The sequence below is a fragment of the Netta rufina genome (genome assembly GCF_964035555.1).
Source record: "Netta rufina genome assembly, chromosome: 1".
NCBI classification, from domain to species: Eukaryota; Metazoa; Chordata; class Aves; order Anseriformes; family Anatidae; genus Netta; species Netta rufina.
In genome coordinates this window covers 192,035,176-192,059,631 of record NC_140123.1, presented here as the reverse complement: position 1 = coordinate 192,059,631, position 24,456 = coordinate 192,035,176, and the positions used below count along the sequence as shown (strand labels likewise).

Genomic DNA, 24,456 nt, shown 5'->3' with positions numbered 1-24,456 from the left:
AAAGCATTTTTCTGCTCCATTAACCATTATGTACATCACACTGCAAAACACACAATAGTTCCTTCTGAACATCAATGTATGTGCTAGGCATCAGGACTCTTTGATAGCTGAATATTTTAGACACGTTTGTTTCCTCTGCAGAAAAGTGTTTTAGTTACCAACTGCCATTAAAGTCTTTTAAAAGAAAAGAATGCAGCATTTTTTTAGCAAAGTTTCACTGTAGTATTAAAAGGTACAGAATGCACTAACTTACCATTCCCTTCCCCACTGTTCAAACAAAACACCTCAACCATACAGCTAAGGACAATCAGCTTCAGTCTTAAAACCTTCCAGCTTTACGACAGCCAAATCCCACTCCCACTTCACACATACTGCTGTGATATCACTGAATTCATTCGTCTTACACCCAAAGGAGAGAAGAATCTGACTCCGTAATTACCTTCTCCTTTTCCTAATTCAGAGAGAACAATCCTGCAATTCAAAACGCAAAATTAAACTTGGGGGTTGGGTTTTGTTTTGCTGGGCACTTATCTGGAGAAAAAAAAAAAAAAAAAGAGAGAGAGACGTAATAACTGACTAATAGGAAAATTAGAATTGACTCATACCCCGTACCCAATGACTGTTAAAGAAGAAGGATGTGAAGTAGAGAAGCTGTGGCTGCCCCATCCCTGGAGGTGCCCAAGGCCAGGCTGGATGGGGCTTTGGGCAGCCTGGGCTGGCGGGAGGTGTCCCTGCCCTTGGCAGGGGGGTGGGACTGGGTGGGCTTTAAGGTTGGGTTCCAGCCCAAGCTCCTCCATGATAAGAGAAAGCCAGAACAACCAATCTTTGAATCATCAAGTGTGGTAAGTGGTCCTGACAAAAATTGCTAGGAGCAGGGAAGAAAACCACATGAATAGCAACTCTAGACAAAGTTTTTGATTTAATGTATTACACGTGGAGTAACAGGTAAACTGAGAGTGGGCATTATTCTACTGCCTCTTTTACCAGAGATCTAGTTTATGTTTTACTGAGCGCAGAGTGCATAAAGAGTACGGGCATTCCAAGAACAGACCTGAAAGGAAAATGTTAGATGTCTGTTCCCAGTGATAGATCTTAAATAAAAAAATGCTTGAATTTTATCTCAAATTGGTATTTGGTTGGATAACTTTAGCTTGTCTCAATGCTTCAGAAGTGTTTCATAACCACGGTGTGTTTTCAATTACTGCTTCTTTATCTTAATTTACTTTTGTAGAGTATTAAATTGAAGGAGGCATGTCATTAGACATTTTTATGTTATTTGAAAAAAAAATGCAACTTCAGTGATTATTATAAATAGAGTCAGGGTGGAAGAAATATTTTCTCATGTATTTATTTTATGCATTTGGTATCATCATTTCCTATGTTATAAAGAAATTCTCACACAGTAGAAAGAAATCCACTTGAGAAAGAAAAAAAAAAAAAAGATTTACAGTAAAATATCTGTGGAAGGTATTCAACCTAAAATTATTAAAACATATTTTATTTTTATAGTTTGAACTAACCATATCCTCTGAATATACGCGTTCTTATGTCCTCATTCTGACTGCTGACACTCGGCAGGCAGGCGGGCAAGCTGACGGCACAATGCTGTTGGCAAACAGCACGCCCTTGTTTCCTTCTCAAGCTGGGTTTTGGAAATATACATTTGGTTTCTGTTATCTTGCTATGATCTCTAACTTCCTACCCTATCTTGCAACAGTTTAACTTGCTGCTGCATCTGATAAACAAATCAGTGTCACTGCTGAAACAACATTACTGCTGGAAAATCTGTCACTCTGGCTATGTCAGACTGTTATTAGCAGAGCAATATTAGTGCAGCTTTTCTTACAACTATACTGGGATCCCTCACAATCTGTTGTGAGATTTTACTTCGTGTTAAACTCAATTAGTAACGGGGAAAAAGCACAATAACTGATGACAACCTACTGCTTTTTTGTATCGTGGTTTTCTTCCAAATCCTATTTCAAGATATTTTTCATAAATCCCTGTCACAAATAACCACAGAAGCGAGCAGAAGGGAAGTAGAAAAAAAAAAAAAGACAGCTTCCCACATCAGGAAATTATTTCAAGTATCAGTGCAACTTTGTGCATGGAGATGCATTTAACAGGCTGCTGACTGCAGGCATAAGAAAGGGGAAAGAAACATTATTTGAAGTGTATCATCATAAAAGAAGAGGAGAATGTGAGCAGTGCTGCTGGAAACTCCTTAACAGTAAGGAGAAAGATGTATTATTCTTGCTCTAGCAGCTAGTAAGTGAAACCAACCCTTGTATGAGAACTAACAAAACAAAACAAGTGAAAAGGATTTGTGGACAAAGAGGTCTTAACAAAAGGTAAGTGGTTCAGTAAGTGCAGCAGCAGCTTCAATGCACTAAATACCTAACACAAAAAAAAACACTCACGGAAAACTAATTTTTGTGTTTTGTCAAAATATCGCACACCCACACATATATGTAATGCACTACAGCTAAATTAAGAAGACTTAGTGTATGTATTTGTTGCTACTGTGATTGGTAAGTAAAGTATTCCATGAAAGACTTCTTTTCAGATACAACTGACTTTTCTGGAGTGTATTTGCATGTAACAAAAACAAGAGTGTTATTTGAATTATAAATTCATTTTCTGAACAGTTACCAAGCAAATGTCAAATGGTAAGAAATTTCCAAACAGAGTGAATCACTTCATTTCCTATATTGAAGCTGCAACAAATGATTAGGCTTAATAATTTTGACCACATGAGTTTTTATGCCCATAAATATCAAATTGAGCTATAAAAAAAAATAAAATAAAAAAATAAAACACACACATGATGACAAGTTAAAGGAGTCTTCAAAAAGATAAATGCATTCAGAGGTTTCTGACAAATCCTGCCTCGGTTGCACAGCCTACAATGCAGAAATCCAGAAATGGTTTAAATCAAGTGCAATGGAAATGGGAAACTTGATTCAGTCACTGAGACTTTGCTATGCCACAGCTGTGTTTCATTTAAAAATCTCAAGTTTCTACTACATCTATCTTTAGTTTGCAAGATAGGTCAGCTAAAAATTGGGGGAAAATTTTTGAATTATTTACAATCTGCCACAGAAACAGTGAGTTCCAACAATAATAGGATGTTCCTTCTTTTAATGAGGTTAGGTCTTCACATCTTTCCCTGAAGTGACATAAAGACCATGCTGTTCCTCAGCTGCAGAGGGGCCACGTTGAAGGTAACACTACAGGTAACCAAATTTGGTGCCTCTGGGCAATGAAGGTTGGCCCTGAATGGTGAACAAATAAAAAGACCATACTAATTTACTTTTCGAACCATAACAGAGTCCATTAAATATCTGATGAAACTATTTTAAGATTACAAGCATGAGGCAGGAAACAAGGTAAAACTACTCATGTGGAAACATGAGGAAGCTGTTTTCAAAGCTGCTTCCTATGTTCAAGGATTAAATCTTGCTCCACTCATTACCTTCTATTACGTATAGCAACACCTTCACTGATTCTTAAGGCAAGGCAGGAATGACACTTAGAAGAATAATGGCTCCCATCCAGCACCTGAACACAGATCAGACTTCAGTCCTCTTTCATAGCTATTTGGTTAGTTGGTTTGTTAGGTTTTTGTTTGTTTGTTTTGGGTGTTGTTTTTTTTTTTAACCTGAACTTGCTCACACATTACATATCAACAGCTATATATCAACATTGGTTACTGTGTTTAGGATTTGAATAACCAGTATTTGCTTTTACTTGAGGAGTTACAACAAACCTGTGTACACATTCCCATTTTTCAATTATTACATACTTCTGAATTTGCCATGCCTCATTTTCCAGTCCTTAGCTCTTGTCATTTCTTTCTCTGCTAATCAACAAGCCCTTCTGTGACCCTTTATTTTCTCCCCATGAATGCACCTTTACAGTCTTAATCTTCAAGAAAAAGAGGCCATTTAATCTCCTACTGTGACATGTATAATTGCATTTATTCACAGGTCTCCACAAAACTATGTGTTTTTTTCTGCATAGCACAGTTCCCCATACCAGTTGCTGAAGTACAGATTTGCCTGCTACAGCTGCATGAATGCTAGGACAGAAACAACATTAGAAAAGCAACCTCAGCATTTCACCTAATTTTAGTAGAGTATTTTCATATTTTTAAAAACAGATCATGAGGGTTTGGTTTGGTTTTAATAGACGTGTGTATATGAGTTGAATATATAAAATGTCCTGCCCACCCACATCTGCTTTTCCTCCAGTAATCTGCCATAATCTGAGGTTCATACCCAGTGCACACTATCACTACCTTACCTCTGCTCCTCTTTTCCAGATCTCCTAATAAAAAAATTTTTCTGCCAAGAATGTACAGCAACTGTGAAGTGAGGAAAAGTTGGCTTATTTAAATACTTAGGGGAACAATACCTTAAGTGATTTAAATCATCTAAATTACAGATATTACACATGAAATGAATATATAATGTGCCTACAGAATTTCTTTAATCAACTAAGCAATCAAATACTACAAATTTGTCTGAGCATACATATTTTCCATTAAAAAAATATTTGACTATCATTCATTCAACTTCATACCCTTGAAATCTCCTTTAAAATGAATTCAACTCCTCTACCATTTTTTTGTAACAGCTGTGTGTCTAACTGACTGATTTTAACAGAAATCCCCATTTCCCTTTCTGAATGCTGGACTTTGCCCTTCCCCATTCAATAAGAAGTTATAAACAAATGGCTCCAGGAAATTAGTACATTTGTCTAACATCCTCCTTACTTATTGCTGGAATATGAGGTACCTTTAATTTGTAGATGAACAAATTACCCTGCCTCTCTCCAAAAGTAAAGCAAGAGCATTTATTGAAAAATAAAATTCTAATATTCTGCCTCCTCCTATTCTCAATCATTATGAACATTCTGGATGCCTGTATAATGGTAAGATTATTCTATGATAGGTATCTTTCTGGTTTTTGCCAGCCGTGGATATTCCTGCAATATTTTAAACTTGTATCTGTCCACATCATGCATATCACTATGTTTACATATTCCTTTCCAGTTACAACTGTTGTCCTTGCTTTGTCACTACATTAGAAGAGGCCTGTAGCCAGCATTACTCTCTTTCTTGATCGCCAAAAAAAAAAAAAAAAAACAGTATTTCACAGTCTAGTAAGTCTTGTCAATAAGCTTTCAACTTTCAAGTTTGTCTAAATACATTTGTCAAAAATATTGACCAGATCAACTGCATTAGAAAATTAACTCTTTTCAGAATTGAAACATTAAACACTGGATCTATTCTCAGTTTGTCCTCTGTGGCACAACCACTGATCTTCTGGCAACAACTGGCTCCCAAATCCAGTAAGTTTATTTATAATAAGAGAATGCAGAATAACATTTTCCTTGTTGATTGTAATAATTCCTGCTTAGAAATTAGTGATGTTTTATTACAGGCCAGAAGAAAGGCTTAGTCTGGGATCCCAACACCATCATCTCTTCTTCCACACATCTCAGAAACATATCTAGAAAACAATTATTCATTTTTTTCTGGCTTAATTCAGTGGATTGTGAAACTAACACCTTTGGGATTTTGTTATCTGTCTCTCTAATCTGTATGCATTTGCAGATGTAACATCTTATCGCGTTATCCTCAATGAAATTCTCCAGACAGGATTTTTGGCTAATAGCTACCACCATTATTTGATTTTTCCAGACAAACCAAATGCACACTTCTTTTCCTTGGTCAAGTTACTTGTCCTTTTCATCCCTTTCCATCCTCTCTAACACTATTTCTGAATCCAACTGTTCAAAGGGAACAATCTCAGACACGATGTAATTTTTGAATTACATCGTGTAATGTTCTTCTTCGGTACAACCACCAGGTTACACAGTAATAAACTCTTCAGTCCCAGAAGAAAGAAAAAGATAAATATTATGAACTGCTTCTCAGTGTTATTTCCTTGACCACTAAGCAACAGATTTCACCATTTGCCATACATAAACAAAAGGAAGTGCACATCCTCTCTGCTATCCTCTGCCAAACTCCCCTAGAAAAAAATACGTAGGTGAATCTTCTCCATGCCATCCCAAGGGGAAGTGAATAGCTATCGAATTTGAACCACTGAGTTTGATCAGCTTAGAGATGATTCCTCTGGCTCTGGGAGAATTAGCCTGCGGCATACTCAAAAATTTACAAGATGCAAAAAGATAATCTTTCAGAGATTCACAGCTATCCTCTGTATGTCTTCCCTTCTCTCAGCCAAAAATCATTCTTTTAAACTCTTTTCTCATAATTATAATCATTCCTGTCCAAAAAGAATATCCTCTTTGGCAGGCCATTAAATCTCCCCCTCCTTCCTAAGTTCTTACCCACTATCACTTTTTTCCTGCTGGGATCCTTTGCATTGTTGGAAGCAAATAAATCACAGCCTGTCAGGCCCCAGATTTTACTTTGTACCTGTTGCAGCCTAAGGCAGGTACAAATATATAGCCCTACAACCAGAACTTCTGTATATAGATCATGACAGAGTTTCATAAGTCACTCATTATGGCAAACTTGAAGGATGTCTATGATCATTTAGAGGAAACTAGACACCAAATAAACCCACTGTTACATTTGGTTTTATTTTCTAGAACTGTATGCGGAAAGGCAAGTGAAATTTCAAGAGAAACCAAGAACTGGTATGGCTTTTTTTAAAAAAAGTGACACAGCATTGAAACAATGAAACCACCATAACAGAAACCAAACGTTTAAAAATTTGAGGTAGTCTAAATTCAAGCCCTATTTCAGGCTTATGATGAAAAATACAAATCCAATAGGATTTTTTTTTCTTGCATCAATTCAGACTTAGCCTTTTCTCTCATATGCCTAAAATTACTTAGTGGCTTCTCTTGAAAATGGTTAGAAAAAGAATGCATGCCAGAGATAAGGTAAAACACAGCAACTATTTAGATAAAATGATTTGTCTAAAAAGATTTTGAAGCTAGGAATGTTAACCACAGCAAAACACAATTTGATGGTAAAAACTGCATATTTTGTCTCTCTTGTTCAAAGAGGATAAAGAAGTCTTATGCTATTAGGCTCCTATTAATGAAAAATTATACTGTTTTCCATGTCTTTTTGTAAATTTTTGGTAAATGCATAGTAATTCAGTATCTTAAAGCAAATAGATCGAATTAATGAACTTGATACATACTATCAAGATTTTTCTTCCTTCATTTCAAAAGCCAACAAGAACAAATATCAGCAGAAGCTCCTTACCTTTGCATAAAAGGTAAAGATGGCATAAAATAAAATAAGATGCCATAGAACAAGATCGTTATGTTCACAATTGAAACAGAGAAAGAAATAAGCGGGTGGTATATCAACTACAGAAGAGCACAAGGACTCATTACACAAAATTTGGTTGTACAACATAATTCATGAAACAGTATGATTCCGCAGAAGCTTTAGTAGCTCTTCCTTTAATTTACAATAAATCAAATGGTGTCTTTGGCAAACATGAAGCCAGGAACACCACTAAGAAAATAACAAGATCTTCTTAGTAAACAAAAAGAAGTTTTGTTAACAATAACTGTCCATAGCTATACGTGGCACTCCTTTCAATGAAAAGCCAGATCAATTAATAAAATCATAAACTTTCTTAAGATAGTAAATTGAAGCATTACAAATACGCTTTTTTCTTTATCAATGTATAAAATAGCCTCTTCAACCACTTCTGTTTTATGACTGTAAATTGAACGTTTCTATCAAGGTTCTGACATTAAAAATAAATAATTATTTTGTAATATATTGGACAATGCCAGCATGACAGTATCCATAAGAAACACAGTATCTGGTGTGCATATATGTGTGCATACAGATATATATACAGTCACAGAGTAATTATATACTTTATACTAAATGTATAGTCTAAGAGCATATATAGTGTATACACAAACACGCTATATATGCTCTCTATATATGCTCTCTATATACACTATATATGCTCTCTATATACACTACATATGCTCTCAGACTATTTAGTATATAATTAGTCTGTGATTAAATGCACTATTAACAATATACATTTAATCAACAATATAACTAGAGCAACAAACCATCATTTTCACATTTTTACCAGAGATGCTATGGAAAAGCAGTTAAGACAGCATACTCTGTACATATTCCCATGTGTGATACTGGCTCTTTATACTCATATTTATGATGAATATCTCCTTTTTTTTTTTTTTAATTCTTCATAAAGTTTGATTTTTATATAAAAGTTTTTTGTTGTTGTTTTGTTTTTGTTTTCCAAAAGCAAGTGCTCAGCTTCCAAACAGATTTTTAAGGTTTTTATATTATTTTTGTGTCTGCTTGACCTTCCCAACAGATAGCTTTTTTTTAGCCTGGAATACTACAAATACGACTTTATAAAGACACTTCTTGCAAAATCCTCCATCTTATGATAAGAAAGCCCCAGGCAAAAAAACACCCTCAGGGACAAAACGACAAAAAAAGGGACAACATGAAATTGAAGGACATGGAGATCACACGAAATTACAGAAAGGAATAGTATATTCGAGCCCAGGCAATTTCAGCAAAGATCTGGCAGTATTTCTACTAACATCACCAGGGATGGAAAAAAAATGTTTTAGCAAGGTTTTTGCACTTACAGTGGATGCAGATACACCACCTAAAGCAGTGGCATTCAAAAATAATGCAGATGGCTCCGAGCCAGTAATAAAGTTCAGTCACTCTCAGCAGGACTAATTACCCCAGACTAAGCATCATGCTAGCATGGCTGTGTAATTTCTATTAATCAAATCAGTTCAGCTACCCCTACAGAACAGTGCATTACGCTACAGACATGCTATACTGGATAGAGGACACTAGGTCCTGCACAAGGCAGTACGTTTTAATGCATCTAAATCCTTGAGCAAAAGTGCCATGAAAGCAACTTTTCCCTCCAGATCGATGTGCTGATTCTTATGAGAAACTGTGCACAGCGATATTAATACCAACAAATGTCTGCCCTGTGGAAAGGGCTCACTGACGTAATATTAACCAATCCTTCCTCACTTTAATTGGAATTTTGTTCAACCCAAGATCTGGCTCTGCAGCCATGCACTCTAAATTTTTGCTTGGAATAGAGAAAAATTAAGTTAATCTCGGAATATGTAAGGGAAGAAGAAGGCAGTGAAAGATAGATACCATGGTATCTGTGGCAGGTGTCTAGCCAGCTTACCACTGCAAGGTTAGTAACAGTCGAGTACAGACGCATAATGTATTTAATGTTACCTCAAAAAATGCTGCAGTCAAAATGAAATCATTTTTGTACAACAGTATTTATTTAACCTGAAGGACAAGTATCCCAATCAGCCAACCTACAATCACTTCAGAGTAAGTCTCCTTCATGTTCTAGTCAGATTATTTATGTTTTGATATTAGAATCATAGAAACACAAGGTTGGAAAGGGCCTACAAGATCATCTAGTCCAACCATCCTCCTACCATCAACACTACCCACTAAGCTATTAAATCGTATCTCGTAGCACCTCGTCCAGGCACCTCTTGAACACCACGAGGGACGGTGACTCCACCACCTCCCCGAGCAGGCCGTTACAGTGCCTGACCACTCTTTGAGAGAAAAAGTTTTTCCTGTTATCTAATCTAAATCTCACCAGGTTCACCTTGTGGCCATTTCCTTGAGTCCTGTCTGGGAGAAGAGGCCGACCCCGAGCTCCCCACAGCTTCCTTTCAGGTAGCTGCAGAGAGCAATAAGGTCTGCCCTGAGCCTCCTCTGCTCCAGTCACAATAACCCCAGTGCCCTCAGCTGCTCCTCACAGGATTTGTGCTCCAGGCCCTTCACCAGTTTTGTTGCTCTTCTCTGGACATGCTCCAGGGCCTCGATGTCCTTCTTGTACTGAGGGGCCCAAAGCTGAACACAGCACTTGAGGTGCGGCCTCACCAGAGCAGAGCACAGGGGGACAATCTGCTCCTGGGAGGCCCTGCTCCTGCTGGCCTCACTATTTCTAATACAGGCCAGGATGCCACCGGCCTTCTTGGCCACCTGGGCACACTGCTGGCTCATGTTCAGCCGAGCATCGATCAACACTCCCAGGTCCTTTTCCTCTTCACAGTCTTCTAGCCACTCTGCCCCAAGCCTATAGCGTTGCATGGGTTATTGTGGCCGAAGTGCAGGACCCGGCACTTGGCCTTATGGAAACTCATCACATTCGCCTCAGCCCAGCAGTCCAGCCTGTCCAGATCCCTCTGACTGGCCACCCTTCCCTCAGGCAGATCAACACTACCTCCCAGCTTGGTGTCATGTTAAATTAACAAAACACCCTGTGGAAACAATATGCAGAGTGAATTACAACTTGCAACAGATATGGATAATTGGTATAAAACAAGTATGAACCCTTACTATTAAAATGAGTTAAGTTTTCAGTTAATTAGAGCTGTTGTTTCCTGAATACTGACTAGTGCTACTTAGTATTTTGATGAATACTGTGCATCATCATTCTCAGCTATTAAAAACCTAAAGGGTAAATTACCATCTTTCTTAAAAACAATAGGATCTCTGAGAGATGGATATCTTGCCTCCTGTCTTGGCAAAGGAAAAAAAAGTACAGATATGGCATTTACATTCACACAGTCAGTACCACCTTCCCTCTTGTGCTCACTGCACTCTCCAGGGAATTTTGACAGAACAGCTTTGGAGGGTCACTTTAGCAGCACTCAGTAACATGACGAGCTGTGTGAAGTTCACTTGACTGTCAGTTACACAGCGAGTAACCAGAACAGAAATAATTGTGCCAGAGGGGTGAGCTGAAGGTCTTTGAGGAGATTTATCCACTATTTCATCTGAAGGACTGATAAGAAGAAGATGAACTAATGTGACAGCCTGAATTTTTCAATTGCGCTGTCCCAAAATTTCAGGAGGTAACTGGGCAGTGTCTAACAAACCAACTCATGGGAAGCAAACTGAACATCAAGCAGTTCAATTAACCAAAACTTCACTATAATACTACCTCTATTAACGGAGGAGGGGAGGAGAGGGGAGGGAAAAGGAGGAGTAGCACCTCCGAGATGGCAGCAGGTCAGCTTACTCCTGCTGCTTTCAAAGCAAAAGCACCTCTATCTAAAGTATTGCTGACACATGTCTGTCTAAACCGCTTTTAGAAAACCTCCAAATACTGCTTCTGCCCATAATGATAATTTTGGGGCAGCTATGAAAACATCTCCCAGCATTTCAGATAAAAATGTTCTGTTTCATTTTAGGCCCATTACTTACTGTTTTGATCACAGGGGATGTGGAGAGCTATTTACTCCCTTCCCACCTGGAAAAACTCTGGTTTATCCGAAGAATGTTACTGTGCCTCTCAAACCCCTCTTCTCCAAACCAAAGAGCCACACATTTTCAGTTGCTCCACCTGCTGCCCATCCTCAAGACCTTCAGCCATCGCTATTGCTGTAATTAGGATTTTTTCCAATTAACCTATGCCTTCCTTGAATGAGGTGCCTTAGAGGAGGCTTGATTCTCCAGCTGAAGCACGAATAAAAGGTTTCAAGTGCCTTGCACAAAACACCCTCCCTTATAAAGATCAGTATGAATTTTCATTGCCAGCAATGTCACATTGTTACAAAACAAATGAACAACTGGCTTGCACTCAATTTGTGAAGAACTATCAAGCCTTCATCTAAGCACAGGTCTCCCTGCAGAACTACTACCTACACAGTAATTTCTCAAATTTCTGCTGTTAATTACAAGTATTTATTGCTAGGACTTTGCACTTGTCTGGAAGAGAAATGAAAGCAATTCAACTAAGACATATCTCCAATTTGCTAAGAATATTCTTCATTCTAATCCTGTTTCCCAGCATACTTTCCATTCTTCTCTGCTTGATTAGTACTTGTAAATTTAATAAGGATATACCATATTACATCACTCAACTCATTAATGAAAACACAAGAACACATTTCAACAAAACCCCACTTGATGTATGTTCACTCGTGCAACAGTGAACAACTGCTGATGACTTTTCAGGTACAGTTTTCTCAAAACTTTTGCTTCTACTGCACAACATTTTCATCTGCATTATATTGCTGACCTTGCTAGTATGATGCAGTGTCAAGAGCCCCATTTAAATCAAACTACAGGGCAGTCATTGATTTCTCTAATCTGAAGACGTGCTATGCTGCCAAGGAAGAAAATGCAGTCGTTTAAACAAGATTCATGTGGTTTAGTATTTAACAGCATTTTTATATTCTAGACTCCTACATTTTATTTGTTCTAGAATTCCTTTGCTTATAGAACTTAAGTTCGAGTTGTCTACGTAAAATAGGAGCCGGTGAGTTGTATTTTCAATAAGGCAAACATTCCAGTCTTCTGGATTCTCATCTCTCTCTCCCAGGAGTTCTCCAAGATAATCACTAAGAATAATGAGATTACTCTGAAAAGCAGTTGGGATACATTAGGATGGACATACATAATATATTTTATATTTGCATTTAAAATATCTATATACACACATAAATATACATGCACACAAAGGACTATATATGCACAAACCCTCCTTTCTGCGGAATAGGCCCACGTTTAAACAGCTACACAGAAGAAAAAAAATAGACATGTTTGAAATACTTGGAAAGATTTTACTCTGTTTAATGACATAGGCATTTTCAAAGGCATGGAGAATAGTGACTGTGTGCCATTATACAACGATGTTCTACGAGAACAAAATCTAGAATGACAATGAATTTTCACAGAGAAATTTCATTTTTCCCTCAATCAAGCATCACTTTGTGTTACTGTATGACACAAACTGGGTGTCAAGAGCCGTAAGACTATAGATAGCTTCACAATCTACAGTGGTGCTCCCTTTCAGTGGAAACTCCAGGTTACTGCATGGAGCAGGAATACTAGAAAACCACACAAACATAGAAACTTCAATACTCAATAAGATAAGCTCCTACCAACACAGCACTCATCAAGGCAACCAAAGAGGTCATTTTCCTCCTCCCATTTCCTTTAATTTTGATTCTAACGAACTTACCAGCTGTACCCAGGCTTTTTCTTGTTTAAATGATACCATGACACATCTTGTTTACCTCAGAAAGGTACTTTTTTCTGTTCTTCACAAGAGAACGTTTCAGGCCCAAGATCACAATCACATTTCTACAGATGTCACTAGTTTCATGATGCACTTCAGAAGACAGTTACCACTACCTCCCTTAGGCCAGCTACAAAATAAAAGCTTTCCAGACATAGCCAAAGGACTTCCTTCAATCTATTTCACCCAATAACACGTATATCCTAACATCAGTTTTCTCTATCCAGCCTACACTTCTTTACAGAAGTGAGTTCTATTTCTTTTTATTTCCCTCAAGTCTTCTGTTGTTATTAAGACTAAATAACTGCCACATGCAAGCTTTCCTAGCCTCTTAGAAAGAACATGATACTTATCTAAGACTGTCTCCATTTTAGCTAGACCTTCATATCTGTCAATATTTTGCCTTCTTTGTACAATTACGTACCTTTAAATTGAGGTCACAGTCCTACTTTCCCCCATCTTCTCCTCTCCTAAAATACTTGGAAGACAGTATTTCCCAGAGCAACTTCTATATTGAAGACACCCAATTAAATATTTCAATATCCCTTCCCCTTCATTTCATGGCCGCATAGCTTAGTCACAGACTTACTCTGAGTTTACTGAAGAGCAAAATTATGCCTGCTGCAAAAGCATGCCTCCAAGTTTTACATGCTCACAAGGTCATTCAAACAAATAAATTCACTTGCTGTAAAATAAATTATAATGCAGCCATACACAGAGACTACGGATTTATTATAATTAGAAGTCTAAACATTTGTATGAATAATGATGACATCAAGTTATAGTTATTGAACAAACAAAAGACATAAATCCTTTATTGTCCATAGCTAGCTCTGTAAATGATAAATGGAATTAACGACTTGTCCAGCTATTCACAGTGCAACTACTAATTTTTTCATCTTCAACTGATCAGTTAGTGACAACTAGAGACGGTAATTTCTGCATATGCACGTAGAAGACAGCGGATTTTTCAATACCTATAGAATTTCTTCTGTAAAAGAGAACTGTCTATAGCATACCATTTTCTTTTTCACATTCTATTGTTTAACCTTGCTTAGGAACATTTCTTTTTCACTTTATAAAACATCCGTATAAAAGCATCACAAACAAGAGTAGTCAGGGCATGTAATCCACTGTATTACCCACTGAGTGACACCTGAATGTGTCATGTGCTTTACCTACCCATATGCTGCATCAGATTCTATAATATGAAGAAGAATAAACCAGAGAACCAGCTAATAGCTCGTTTAATGAACTATCACAGCTCTGCTTCTACTTTGATGGGGAACCCAACAAAGTGTGTTAGGAGGTGGATGAGCTGCAGAAGGTTTATATATATGCATATATACACGCACACACTATTTAATCTCCAAAAATTATATATTAAATTAAGTTTTTCTTCTTACTGTGTTGAAACAGAAAGTTAATTTCAAACAATATGAAAGTCTAACACAGAGGAATTTTAGGTCTACTTCAGCTTTAAGTAAAGATCTCAGTGAAAATATTGCCAGTTGTTTTCAGAGTCAAGTTCCTAACATCACCAGCTGTTCTACAGTTCTGCAGGCTACCAGCAACTTAACAAAATACCCAGGAAGAAAAAACCTTCTCGGTCAAAGCTAGTGTTTCTTATATGCTTATACATAAACGGACACACACACAGGTTTCCTGCACACCATACATACACACAGAGTGTATCAGCATATAAAAATAAATGTCCAGTATCCCAAGACCCCACTAAGAATAAGCTATAAGCACGTTATATTAGACTATAGAAAATGTAGAGCTTTCATAGAAAAATCATGCTGCTGATGATTTCACAAAGCAGAAATTATATTGCACTAGAAGCATGACAAAAAGGTAACAAACAACAGGAAGATTTTTTCCCTGAATAGCAGCCAAAGGGATATTCAGAAACATCTGGCTGAAAACAGCCAAAGGGATATTCAGAAACATCTGGCTGATTTTTAGTAATATTGGCTGTGATCCCCAGTTCAAAAGCAAGCCTTCATGATGCAGGGCTCCCTAACCAACACCAGGCTTTCACGCTGCCCATCTCTACCACCTACTTACTACCATCAGATGTCGCAGTACTTCCTAAAACCCCCCAAAGCTTTCACATCCCACCACCAAATAACCAGTGTCTGTTCTCCATGCCTCCCACCCTCATGATGTTTACTTTCTGTTTAAAAGAAAAAGTAAATTTACTGTTTACTTTCCTCCCCTGTGAGCAGTCACCCCACTCCTAGTAAACCATCACCAAACAGGACAGACCCTGCTCTGACCTCTCTGCACTGCGGTGTTCCCATGCACCCAGGTGCTGGCCTTCGTGGCCATCTGGGAGGCAGGAAAACTTCAGAACAGGCAACGTAGGAAAAACAGAGAAAAACAGAGAGCTGAAAGGTAAGGGAGGGATGCAGATAAAGAGGTAAGAGAGGAGAAAGAAAGAGACATCAGGAAGATGAGGAAGGGAGAAATGATAATAGACAAGGGATTTTACCTGGCTATACATTGTCCAGAATTAAATTAAGGGCCACAAGCCTTGGCTTCTCCCATGTATTGTAGGATGAAACTCAAGAGTGCTTCCTAAGGGGACACATTTCCCTTTAACAATAATAATTACTCAGACTTTCACAAGCTTCAGGCAAAAAAAAAAAAAAAAGTATTTGAAAACAAGAAACTCAAAAAAAATGTGGCACTTTAACAAAAGAAAGTGGAAGGTCTCCTTTTAAATGGTAGAAGAAAAAGGAAGGAAGGTAATAAAAGGCTTTTTCTTTCTTTTAAAGAAATCCTAAAAACTACACAAGATAGCATAAATGTCTCATATTACCATTAAATTGAACTAATTATTTGAATAGGATCTAGCATTCAGATTAATCCCACAAGATTTTTAATTCAGGCAATTAAAAGACAGCATTACTTATATATCCTCGTGATGAGAGGAGAGACCAAAAACAAGACAAAGTAGAAAAAAATATATACTAGCTTAGAACACTACAATTGATGCTCTGGTGCTTCAGCCAAACTGATAAACTAAATAAATATTTAAACTTCCCATTTGCAACATAGCATCTGCTAATTATAAGACTAAATCATTGTCTAATAATTTTTTGATTACACAGTATAAAAGGAGCAGTAGTGACAAATACGCACAATAAACCTCAGGATGATTCTGAATGTTTGATAGTTCAGCCCTCCCACAACCTATTTTTGGAAGCTGAAATTTGACTACCAAATTAAACCAAAGGAGAAACAACTGGCAAGATACCATATACAACAGTGATGACTGATCTCCAAGACTAATGGGATGTTCTTCGCTGCTTCCTGCAGCACCGTGTGGAAGTACCCAAGCTAGCTGAAGAACGAAAAACAGTCTAGCAACGTAACACGAGTGTCACGAGAAGTATTTTATCACTCTTTCTACAAGCCAGTAAAATCCAGGGTAAATTAGTCACTGCTGCAGCAGAATGCTTCCAGTATCTGAATTAGCCTAGGTATCTGTGTATTGTATCACATATGGTTTTCATAAAGGTCAAAGGGCCAATAAATTTCTTTTAAGACACAAGCTGTCATTCAAATTATGCCTTACTGTACTGCAATGTCTTCCTAAAGCTAAATATACAATCTGTCGCCTCTGAAGGTATTTTATACAAAGTGGAAAGGAAAAAAGACGCTGGTATGTAAGGAATAATGAGCGGCACTGGGAAGGGGGGGATATGCTGACCAAGGATGGCGCCAGACCAGAGCCTGCCCTGAACAGAAGCCACCCTGCCTTGGGAGACAACAGATGATATCCTGTCCTGGGAGACAACAGCAGCCATGCTGCCCTGCAACAAAGAACCACCATTCTGAAGGAACGTTACGCATATGTGTTCAGAATTGTTTGGACTACCGTGGACAAAATGAAGATTGTACGAGTATAAGAACCCAGAGAAAGCTTTGAGCACGGCCCCTCCTTGGAAGCACCCAGCTTAGGCTGATATATGGGTACTATTAAATTCTCACTGTGTTAATAAAAAGGATGACTCTGAGCTGACTCCAGATGCCTGGGGAGATCCAGTCTCCATATGGGAAACAAGGGTTTCTCATAACAGAACAAACCAGTCAGAAATTAATTATCAGTAAAAATTGTTGCCCCCCAAAAAAAACTTCTCACAAAATTTTCATGATATTAAATACCTTTATCTAGAGAAGTCATATGAAAAAACTGAAGATGCTGAATGAAGGTATCAAATTCAGAACAGTTCTGTCCACACCATTTCTCAACTCAACTCAGGAAACAGAACCACAGTAAAAAGTTTTACGGGATTCTTTGTTTCTGAAGTCAAACACTATTGTAAGTTGTATGAGTGCAAGCTAAAAATGCCTCTAAAAGTAACTAAGAAGGACTCACCAAGTTCATTGAGACTCTGGGCAGCTTTTGTTATCTCCCTGCTTCCTCCTTGCAGTTGTCCTTGAAGTCTCTTACTGAGATGCAAGATGCGTATTATCCTCCGCAGCAAGTCACAGGCAGCCTGCAGAGAAATCCTAGCATTAGAGGATACTATCAGCTCATTACGATCACATAATTTTAGGCCTCAAATATGGAAACATTTTAACTGAAAAGGAAATATGAATGTGAATAAAAACAAAGAACTTTAGAACACTGAAAAGGATTTTTTTCACAATTTAATGCAGTGACAGATGACTTTCAACAGCTGGAAATTATATTTATTGGGCTACTGAGATTATACTGTTATTACTAGCAAAAAAAAAGTAAATTCAGGACCCTATGACAGAGACATATCCTATTTCTATCCAGAAATGAGCTTTTTTTATGTATTGAATTCCTTCTAAATAGTTCTCCCCTCTCTAAACATGAGTAAAATTAAGAAGTGGGCTTTGTCAATTAAATATTGATCCAAAATAAGCAAAATGGCAGTGTTTACTACTGAGGACAATAAAACTTAAAGGCTTAAAAGTGTTGTTATAAATATTGACTCTTACGGTAAGAATGTATGCAAACATTCATTTTCATCAAAACTTTCCTAAAGCCAGTAATCTACATGCAGTCAACTCTTAGTTCATATTATTTCACAGGTTTATGAAAATACGTGGCATTCTCAGCTTAAAATTAAGATGGATGCATATGCAAATTTTCAGGAAAAATATTTCCATGTTTTCATTAGTACCAATTCAGAACAAAGATATTGCTGACATCTGAATCAAACATAATAGTTTCACCATTTTTCACCCAACCCACGTTTTCAAACAGGTTTTCTCATTCTACGCAGTAAACAACAGAGACAAAAAGAGTTAGATCAAGTGCATGATGAATTTTTTAAGTCTTACAATGGAAGAGGGTTCTCATGACATAAGAGGAGTCCTAAAGATGCATCAAAGTTTTTAGAGATCAGTAACCACAGACCATATAACCAGAGACTATAGAACAAGCAGAGATAATAGAGTTCATCTAGGACTGGACTGAGTCTGTCAGGTTAGGAGGTATGTGCTACAGGAGAAGCAACATTCTGGAGTGGCTAGCATCAAAACTACAATTCAGAAATGTGATTTAGAAGAAGGTACAGAAGTGTATGGATTTCAGTAGTCACTGGCATTACTTCGAAACTTGTCTCCAGCATCTGCAATCAGATTAACAAGAGGTATAAGTAAGAAATTTGGAATGAGTAAGAAGAGTTGTTCAGAGTTATTTTCCCTTGTACTGACAATAAATCCTCCTGAAATGTTTATCTTATGGATACCAAGATGAAATTAAAATCACTTTAAAAAATATTCAGTACCTGACAGATTTTGAACCCTTTTTGAGACTCAAGTTTACGTCTTAAAAACTAATGTTAAGCTCTCCTATTTTTCGTATATAAAAATAAGTCGCTCCAACCAATATTCAGTGGACTGCACAACTTGCCAATCCCTACTGTACGCCAGCATGAAACAATGGAAATACATATATTAACATTTTATTCAACGTCTAGGCACGACAAAAGAAGGAAAAATTACAAAAGCCCCACAGAGACAAATCACCAAAAGTACACACACTCTCATTGCTTTCAGCTCGGTATCACGTAGCATTAAGTGTGAGTTTCCTAGGCATTCTGAGATGACTTAACCACATGATTTCTATTATTAGTGAGAACCAAGGGGGGCTTATCCTGCTTTTGAGAGATTAACATATCAGTTTTTATTAATCCTTTTCTTTAATTAGAAAAATCTTGATCCGCATATCACTTTCATATCTGTGAACTAAATTTCTGCAAGCCGGATCAAAAATAGCTTTTGATATTGTGCACTGTGCTTCACCAAATATGAGGGCACAGTATTACTACTTTGCCTTCAGATTTAATTATTTCCTAATCCAATTGTGTACCTCTGACTAACGTTTTTCCCTAGGAATTCAACTTCAGTTATCTTCTGACCATCTTGTACTTTACATGCCGAAGAATATTTCTGTTTCATTTGATTGTTGTCCATTATCTCCCATACCAAGAAACAACCTTTTGAAAGGACTATTGAGCTGAATAAGAGCTAGGAAAAGCTATATTGAGAGACAACTTCTAACCCTGTGAATTAGGAGGGAGAGAAAATTCACACTGAAGATGCGCTCTTAACTTTACAGCCATCGCTACTGCATTGTGCCCTTGACAAACATTACGTTTCACATAAGTATTTCCACTTACATGACTTGTGCAACTTCATAAAACTCTCAGTCACGATAAAAGAATGCAATATATAAGGACTGTGTAATGGAAATAAAAAAACGCATATAGTAGCGGAGTTGTTCAGGGATGCTAGATTACCAAGCCTGACCACTGGCACAGCAGAAGTCTGAATTAATTCAAGAAACAGTCACTTCTGGAGTTAAAGTAGTACACTTTCCTAAAGGAGATACTTCCATCCAAGAAAGAATCAATTCCACTTTTCAAGCAAGAAGTAATTTGGAATAAAGCAAGTGGCCTAAGTTAGGCCCAGTGTTTTTAATAAAATTAAAAATCAAGCACAATTTTTGGGGAGATTGCATATTAGTTATCTGCTGAAATTTAAACCAACGTATCAACACTCTTGCTAAAATTTAAATTAACAAAAAGCCTCTTACTTTTAATCTTAAATTAGTTTTATGAAATTATTGAAGGAAGACTCAATTACAAAGAGAAGACCACCTGACATTCTGCCAGCACATAGCTCATATATGCAATTGCAGATATCTGCCAGATCACAATGCAAGTGAATTGCATATATGTATGTGATATATATATATATATGCTTGTATATACAACACAATATATATGAGATATGCTTGTATATGTAACACAAGCCTGAAGAAAGATGGGACAGTCCACTATTTTAAGACTACATTGACTGTTCAGGTTCTGTAGTACCAGGAAAAACTCTGCTACTGGAAAATACTTTAAAGAGAGAATAATTTTAAACTATAGAAATATGTTTTTTAAATAAAAAAGCTTTCAAAATTTCTGATATTATAGGGATTTTTAAACTCTAATATATCCAAAATTAAGAACATATGGAGAAACAGTTAGAAATCCACAGAAAATAACTCTCTGAAGGACAAACTCTCTGTCTACATATTTCAGCTGTTAACTAATCCCGTTTAGCTTGTGATATGCCATGGAAGACTATGAATGTGCTCAGAAGAGGATAGCATGATTTAAAATAGGAAGTAAGCTTTGTAAGTCTACTACTCCCCTGGGATGCCATGAAGCTGTAAGTGCCGAGCAAGAAATAATACAAGCATACAAAAGAGATTTAGAATTCAGGACTGGATTTGAAGTTTGACAATGAATTTGCAGTGAGAATGTTTATGAAAAAGCCAGACTATATTAAAAACAATTAAGGATAGCAAAATCTAGCTTTATGCAAGCCAAATACTCCTTCAGTTTGTGAGCAGTCCCATAGCAATCAAAGGAGAAGCACTGAAGTAATACAACCATGAATACAGGAGGCCCTTAAACTCCACGCAGTTCAGCAAAGCAGCAAAGGATAACTGCCAACCCTACAGGTTTTGACAGAGAGCATCCTCTTTTATCAGTCACCTACTTTTTTTTAATACACTTATTGTACTAACTGTATATCAAATGATAAAATTAGCAAGTTTGAAAGTGTCTGTGCCACGAGTGTCTCATTCATAAACCGTGCCACAGCCAGGAAGTGAGTTGTTTGCTGTGCTGATGCCCTTCCTTCCTGAACAAATAAGGCAACCAGGTAAAAGGACACAACAGCAAGATAATGCACTCACTATGTATTTGACAACACAAGGGGACAGCAGCTCTCATGCTAAGGACTCTCACTGCTAGACAAGCTAGAGTCATCCTTTTTTTGTGCACTGAGGTAAGTAGGCAGATTTGGATGCAAGGATGGAGCCTAGCACGCTGCCTTCACCCTAAACATTTTTTTTTTTTTTGGACTGGCATTTAGAACAAGAGGACTCACAGCTCAGAAAAAACAGGTATTACAAATGCCCCTGCACAGGCTGAGTAATGCTGACCCCAGCCCCTGGGTGCATGATGCTTTCACACCACAGAAAAACCCATGTAACCTCTGTAAGGCCATATCCCTGCTAGAGCAAAGAGGAAGCAAAGCAAACCCAAGAAATATTGCCTACATTCAGGGCCTTCCAGTTTGACTTTGTGTAAAGTCAAGGAAGAAATGATCTTGGTCTTTAGCCTCAAATTCCTGCAACACTTTCCACACTTGTAACATACACCCAAGAACAAATAAGAAAATGTGCACCTAACCTGGCACACGGAAGTCATGGACAGTTTGCCCATTGGCAAAAACAGTGACAGCTGGAGTTGGGAGGAACAAGAGAAGCAGCTGAACAAACTGGCTGAACAGACTGGTAAGAGCTTCCTGCTGAACTTCACTGCTACCGAAAATGATGTAGAACATACCAGAACTTCATCCAAGACACTAGTGCACTTGCTCCACCAGCCCCCAGACTAGAAACTGTATGCAACTGTTTGCAGTCTCACTTCCTTTAGTGTACAACAGCAGACAATGGCAACCTACCTGAGCATACATCCACAGCTCACATTTCTGCTACTAGAAGATAAATCCCTAGCTCTGCAAACCCAAAGTAAATTTGTGAAGAGAAACAGTTCAAACAATTACTCATTTAACAGTTACAGATTTGAAGTTGTGTTTCTTTTCAAACCATACGCTGAATAGAATGCAGCTATAATAACTCCTGAAGATCTATGGAATAGTTTTAAGCTATAATAAAATTAGAAATAGAAGCGTTTGACACTTACCTCACCATTACTGTGAAAAGCTCTCTACAACTGCTCTCCGTTAACACAGAAGTACACTCTCTGTAGACTCCACTTACATTTAAAAGATAGGAACAGCTACGTACCTGGGCTTATGAAACACTGGAACCACAATTGGCTCTGTAAATTGCACCTTGGCTATCTTGAAAGAATTATTTCCCAAACTCTTTACTAAACTGCAGTTGAGCCTGCACTCATGTAAATGTGAAAAGTATCTCCAACACGCTGATACCATAACAGTATCAAATATACCCAGACAGTAATGAAAATTTAATTAACCTGTGTTCTGATAGCCTTTCATTCTTACCCACCATCTCTACAGAAACTAACAAAGCCAATGCAAAGGTCAGTTTCCTACTTTGTAATGTGAAGCAGTTCTCAGTAGTTCATGAGCAGACACACAAATACTGACTTTCACTCAGAAATACTGAGAGCAAACTGCAGTCTACTGCTGGAAATCCCATCCATATCTGACAATTCACCTGGGGGTGAGGACCGTGAAACAAAGCATATTAAAAAGACTTTTTAAAATATATTTTTAATACAACTTACCTGAAGCTTTGCTAGCTGAGCAGTGCGAGATACTATTTTATTGTAGGGATCAATGATTTTGGCTCTAATTCTAAAAATAAGAAGAGAAGTTTATTTGTGGAAGTATTAATAAGTACATAATAGAACAATTAAGAATTTAGGCTTTCTAATCACATCATGAATGGCATACCTATCAACAGTACTTTGTAGAGCACCAATTCTAGTCTGCATCATTTGGAGGACACCTGCAAAATAAAGCAGATGTTTTAAACATAACACATCAATTATAGAAAGAACTATTCCTCAAATTACATCTCCTGCAGACTACTTCTACATAAAAAAAGAGCAGTTTCACCCTTCACAATAAAACATTCAAAGAGATTGAAATGAATGAGACACACGATATTTGGAAATAAACTGGGCAGGTTATCAGTGAACTACTGAATGTCATGGAAAAATTTACTGGTACAGAACAAAAACCTACAGAAGATATATTGCTCTGAAATTCATCATATGATAAGTTTCAAATAATATTTAGAGGAGATTGCTTTCTAAGAGAATGATGATCAAGATGCTGTTCAAAGGCATATAACCTGATACAAACAGCAGAACGTGATATAAAAAAATGCCACAACTTGTTTAACAAAGGAACTAGACAGTTCAGAGAAACCCACAGACAGGGAAAACTGAAAAGATAAGCAATTCTATTTCAAGATTTTCTTCCTGTGCATAAGCATCTTGAGCAAAAAAGTAAGGTATCGATGTCATTGTGAGAACATCTAATTTAGATTACAAACAGAGCAAACTACCCTAATCGTGTCTGCTCCAGATGAATTTGGAAAAGCAGCACAAAGAAAACCCACAAGCACGGTTTTCTTTTCTTCCTAAATTGCAAACAAAGCAGTCAAGGGTAGCAGTCATTTTTACAATGTGGAATCAGCCTGCTGAGAATTTAATTAAGTTACGCAAACCCAGACCTACGAAATTATTTTTGTTTCAGTTATTGTAAGCACTCTCAAACATCCTACGTTTTTGTAAAGCCCTGTTTACAAGCTTGTCTGCATCAAATCGGACAGAACTACAATAAGATACAAAAAGACAAAAGATAAACAAAATTACTGCTAATAGCGTTTTATTCAGTTTGTTCTATACTGGGACTGTACATGTATTTCGTCTGTATTGTATAAATATGCCTACTCCCATGTTCTCTGTATTTTAAATCTATTCATTTGGCTATTGTAAGATTCGGGGGTCTTCTGACATCTGTAGATGGAAGGACAGCCATGCAATTCTCACACACCAGAAGATGAAGACATAATAGGATCAATTCTCCACTCTACATTGAAACAAGGCACAGTGAAGTAACATTGTTTGCTACATGTCTGGTGTATGCTCTTTAGCAATATAACAGTACCTCCTGCCAGAAGGCATTATTAGGATGGATGAAAAGGTAATCTACCCTCTGCATCTGGTGTATAAGATATGGGAAGATACTATCTAGCCCATCTTGAGGGATTCAATATACCTGTTCAGCCAGCTATAGAAACGGAACCAAA

At 37.4% G+C, this 24,456-nt stretch overlaps 1 protein-coding gene across 1 annotated transcript in view; it reads right to left on the bottom strand.

The window, feature by feature from the left end:
- The window catches only part of COG5 (component of oligomeric golgi complex 5), a 181,821-nt gene that overhangs the window by 153,762 nt on the left and 3,603 nt on the right, over positions 1-24,456 (bottom strand). The window contains exons 4-6 of the mRNA XM_084298421.1: positions 23,091-23,145; positions 22,922-22,991; positions 17,482-17,602 (exon numbers count right to left, since the gene is read on the bottom strand). Coding sequence (XP_084154547.1) covers positions 17,482-17,602; positions 22,922-22,991; positions 23,091-23,145 — 246 coding nt within the window. The remainder of the gene's footprint in view (positions 1-17,481; positions 17,603-22,921; positions 22,992-23,090; positions 23,146-24,456) is intronic.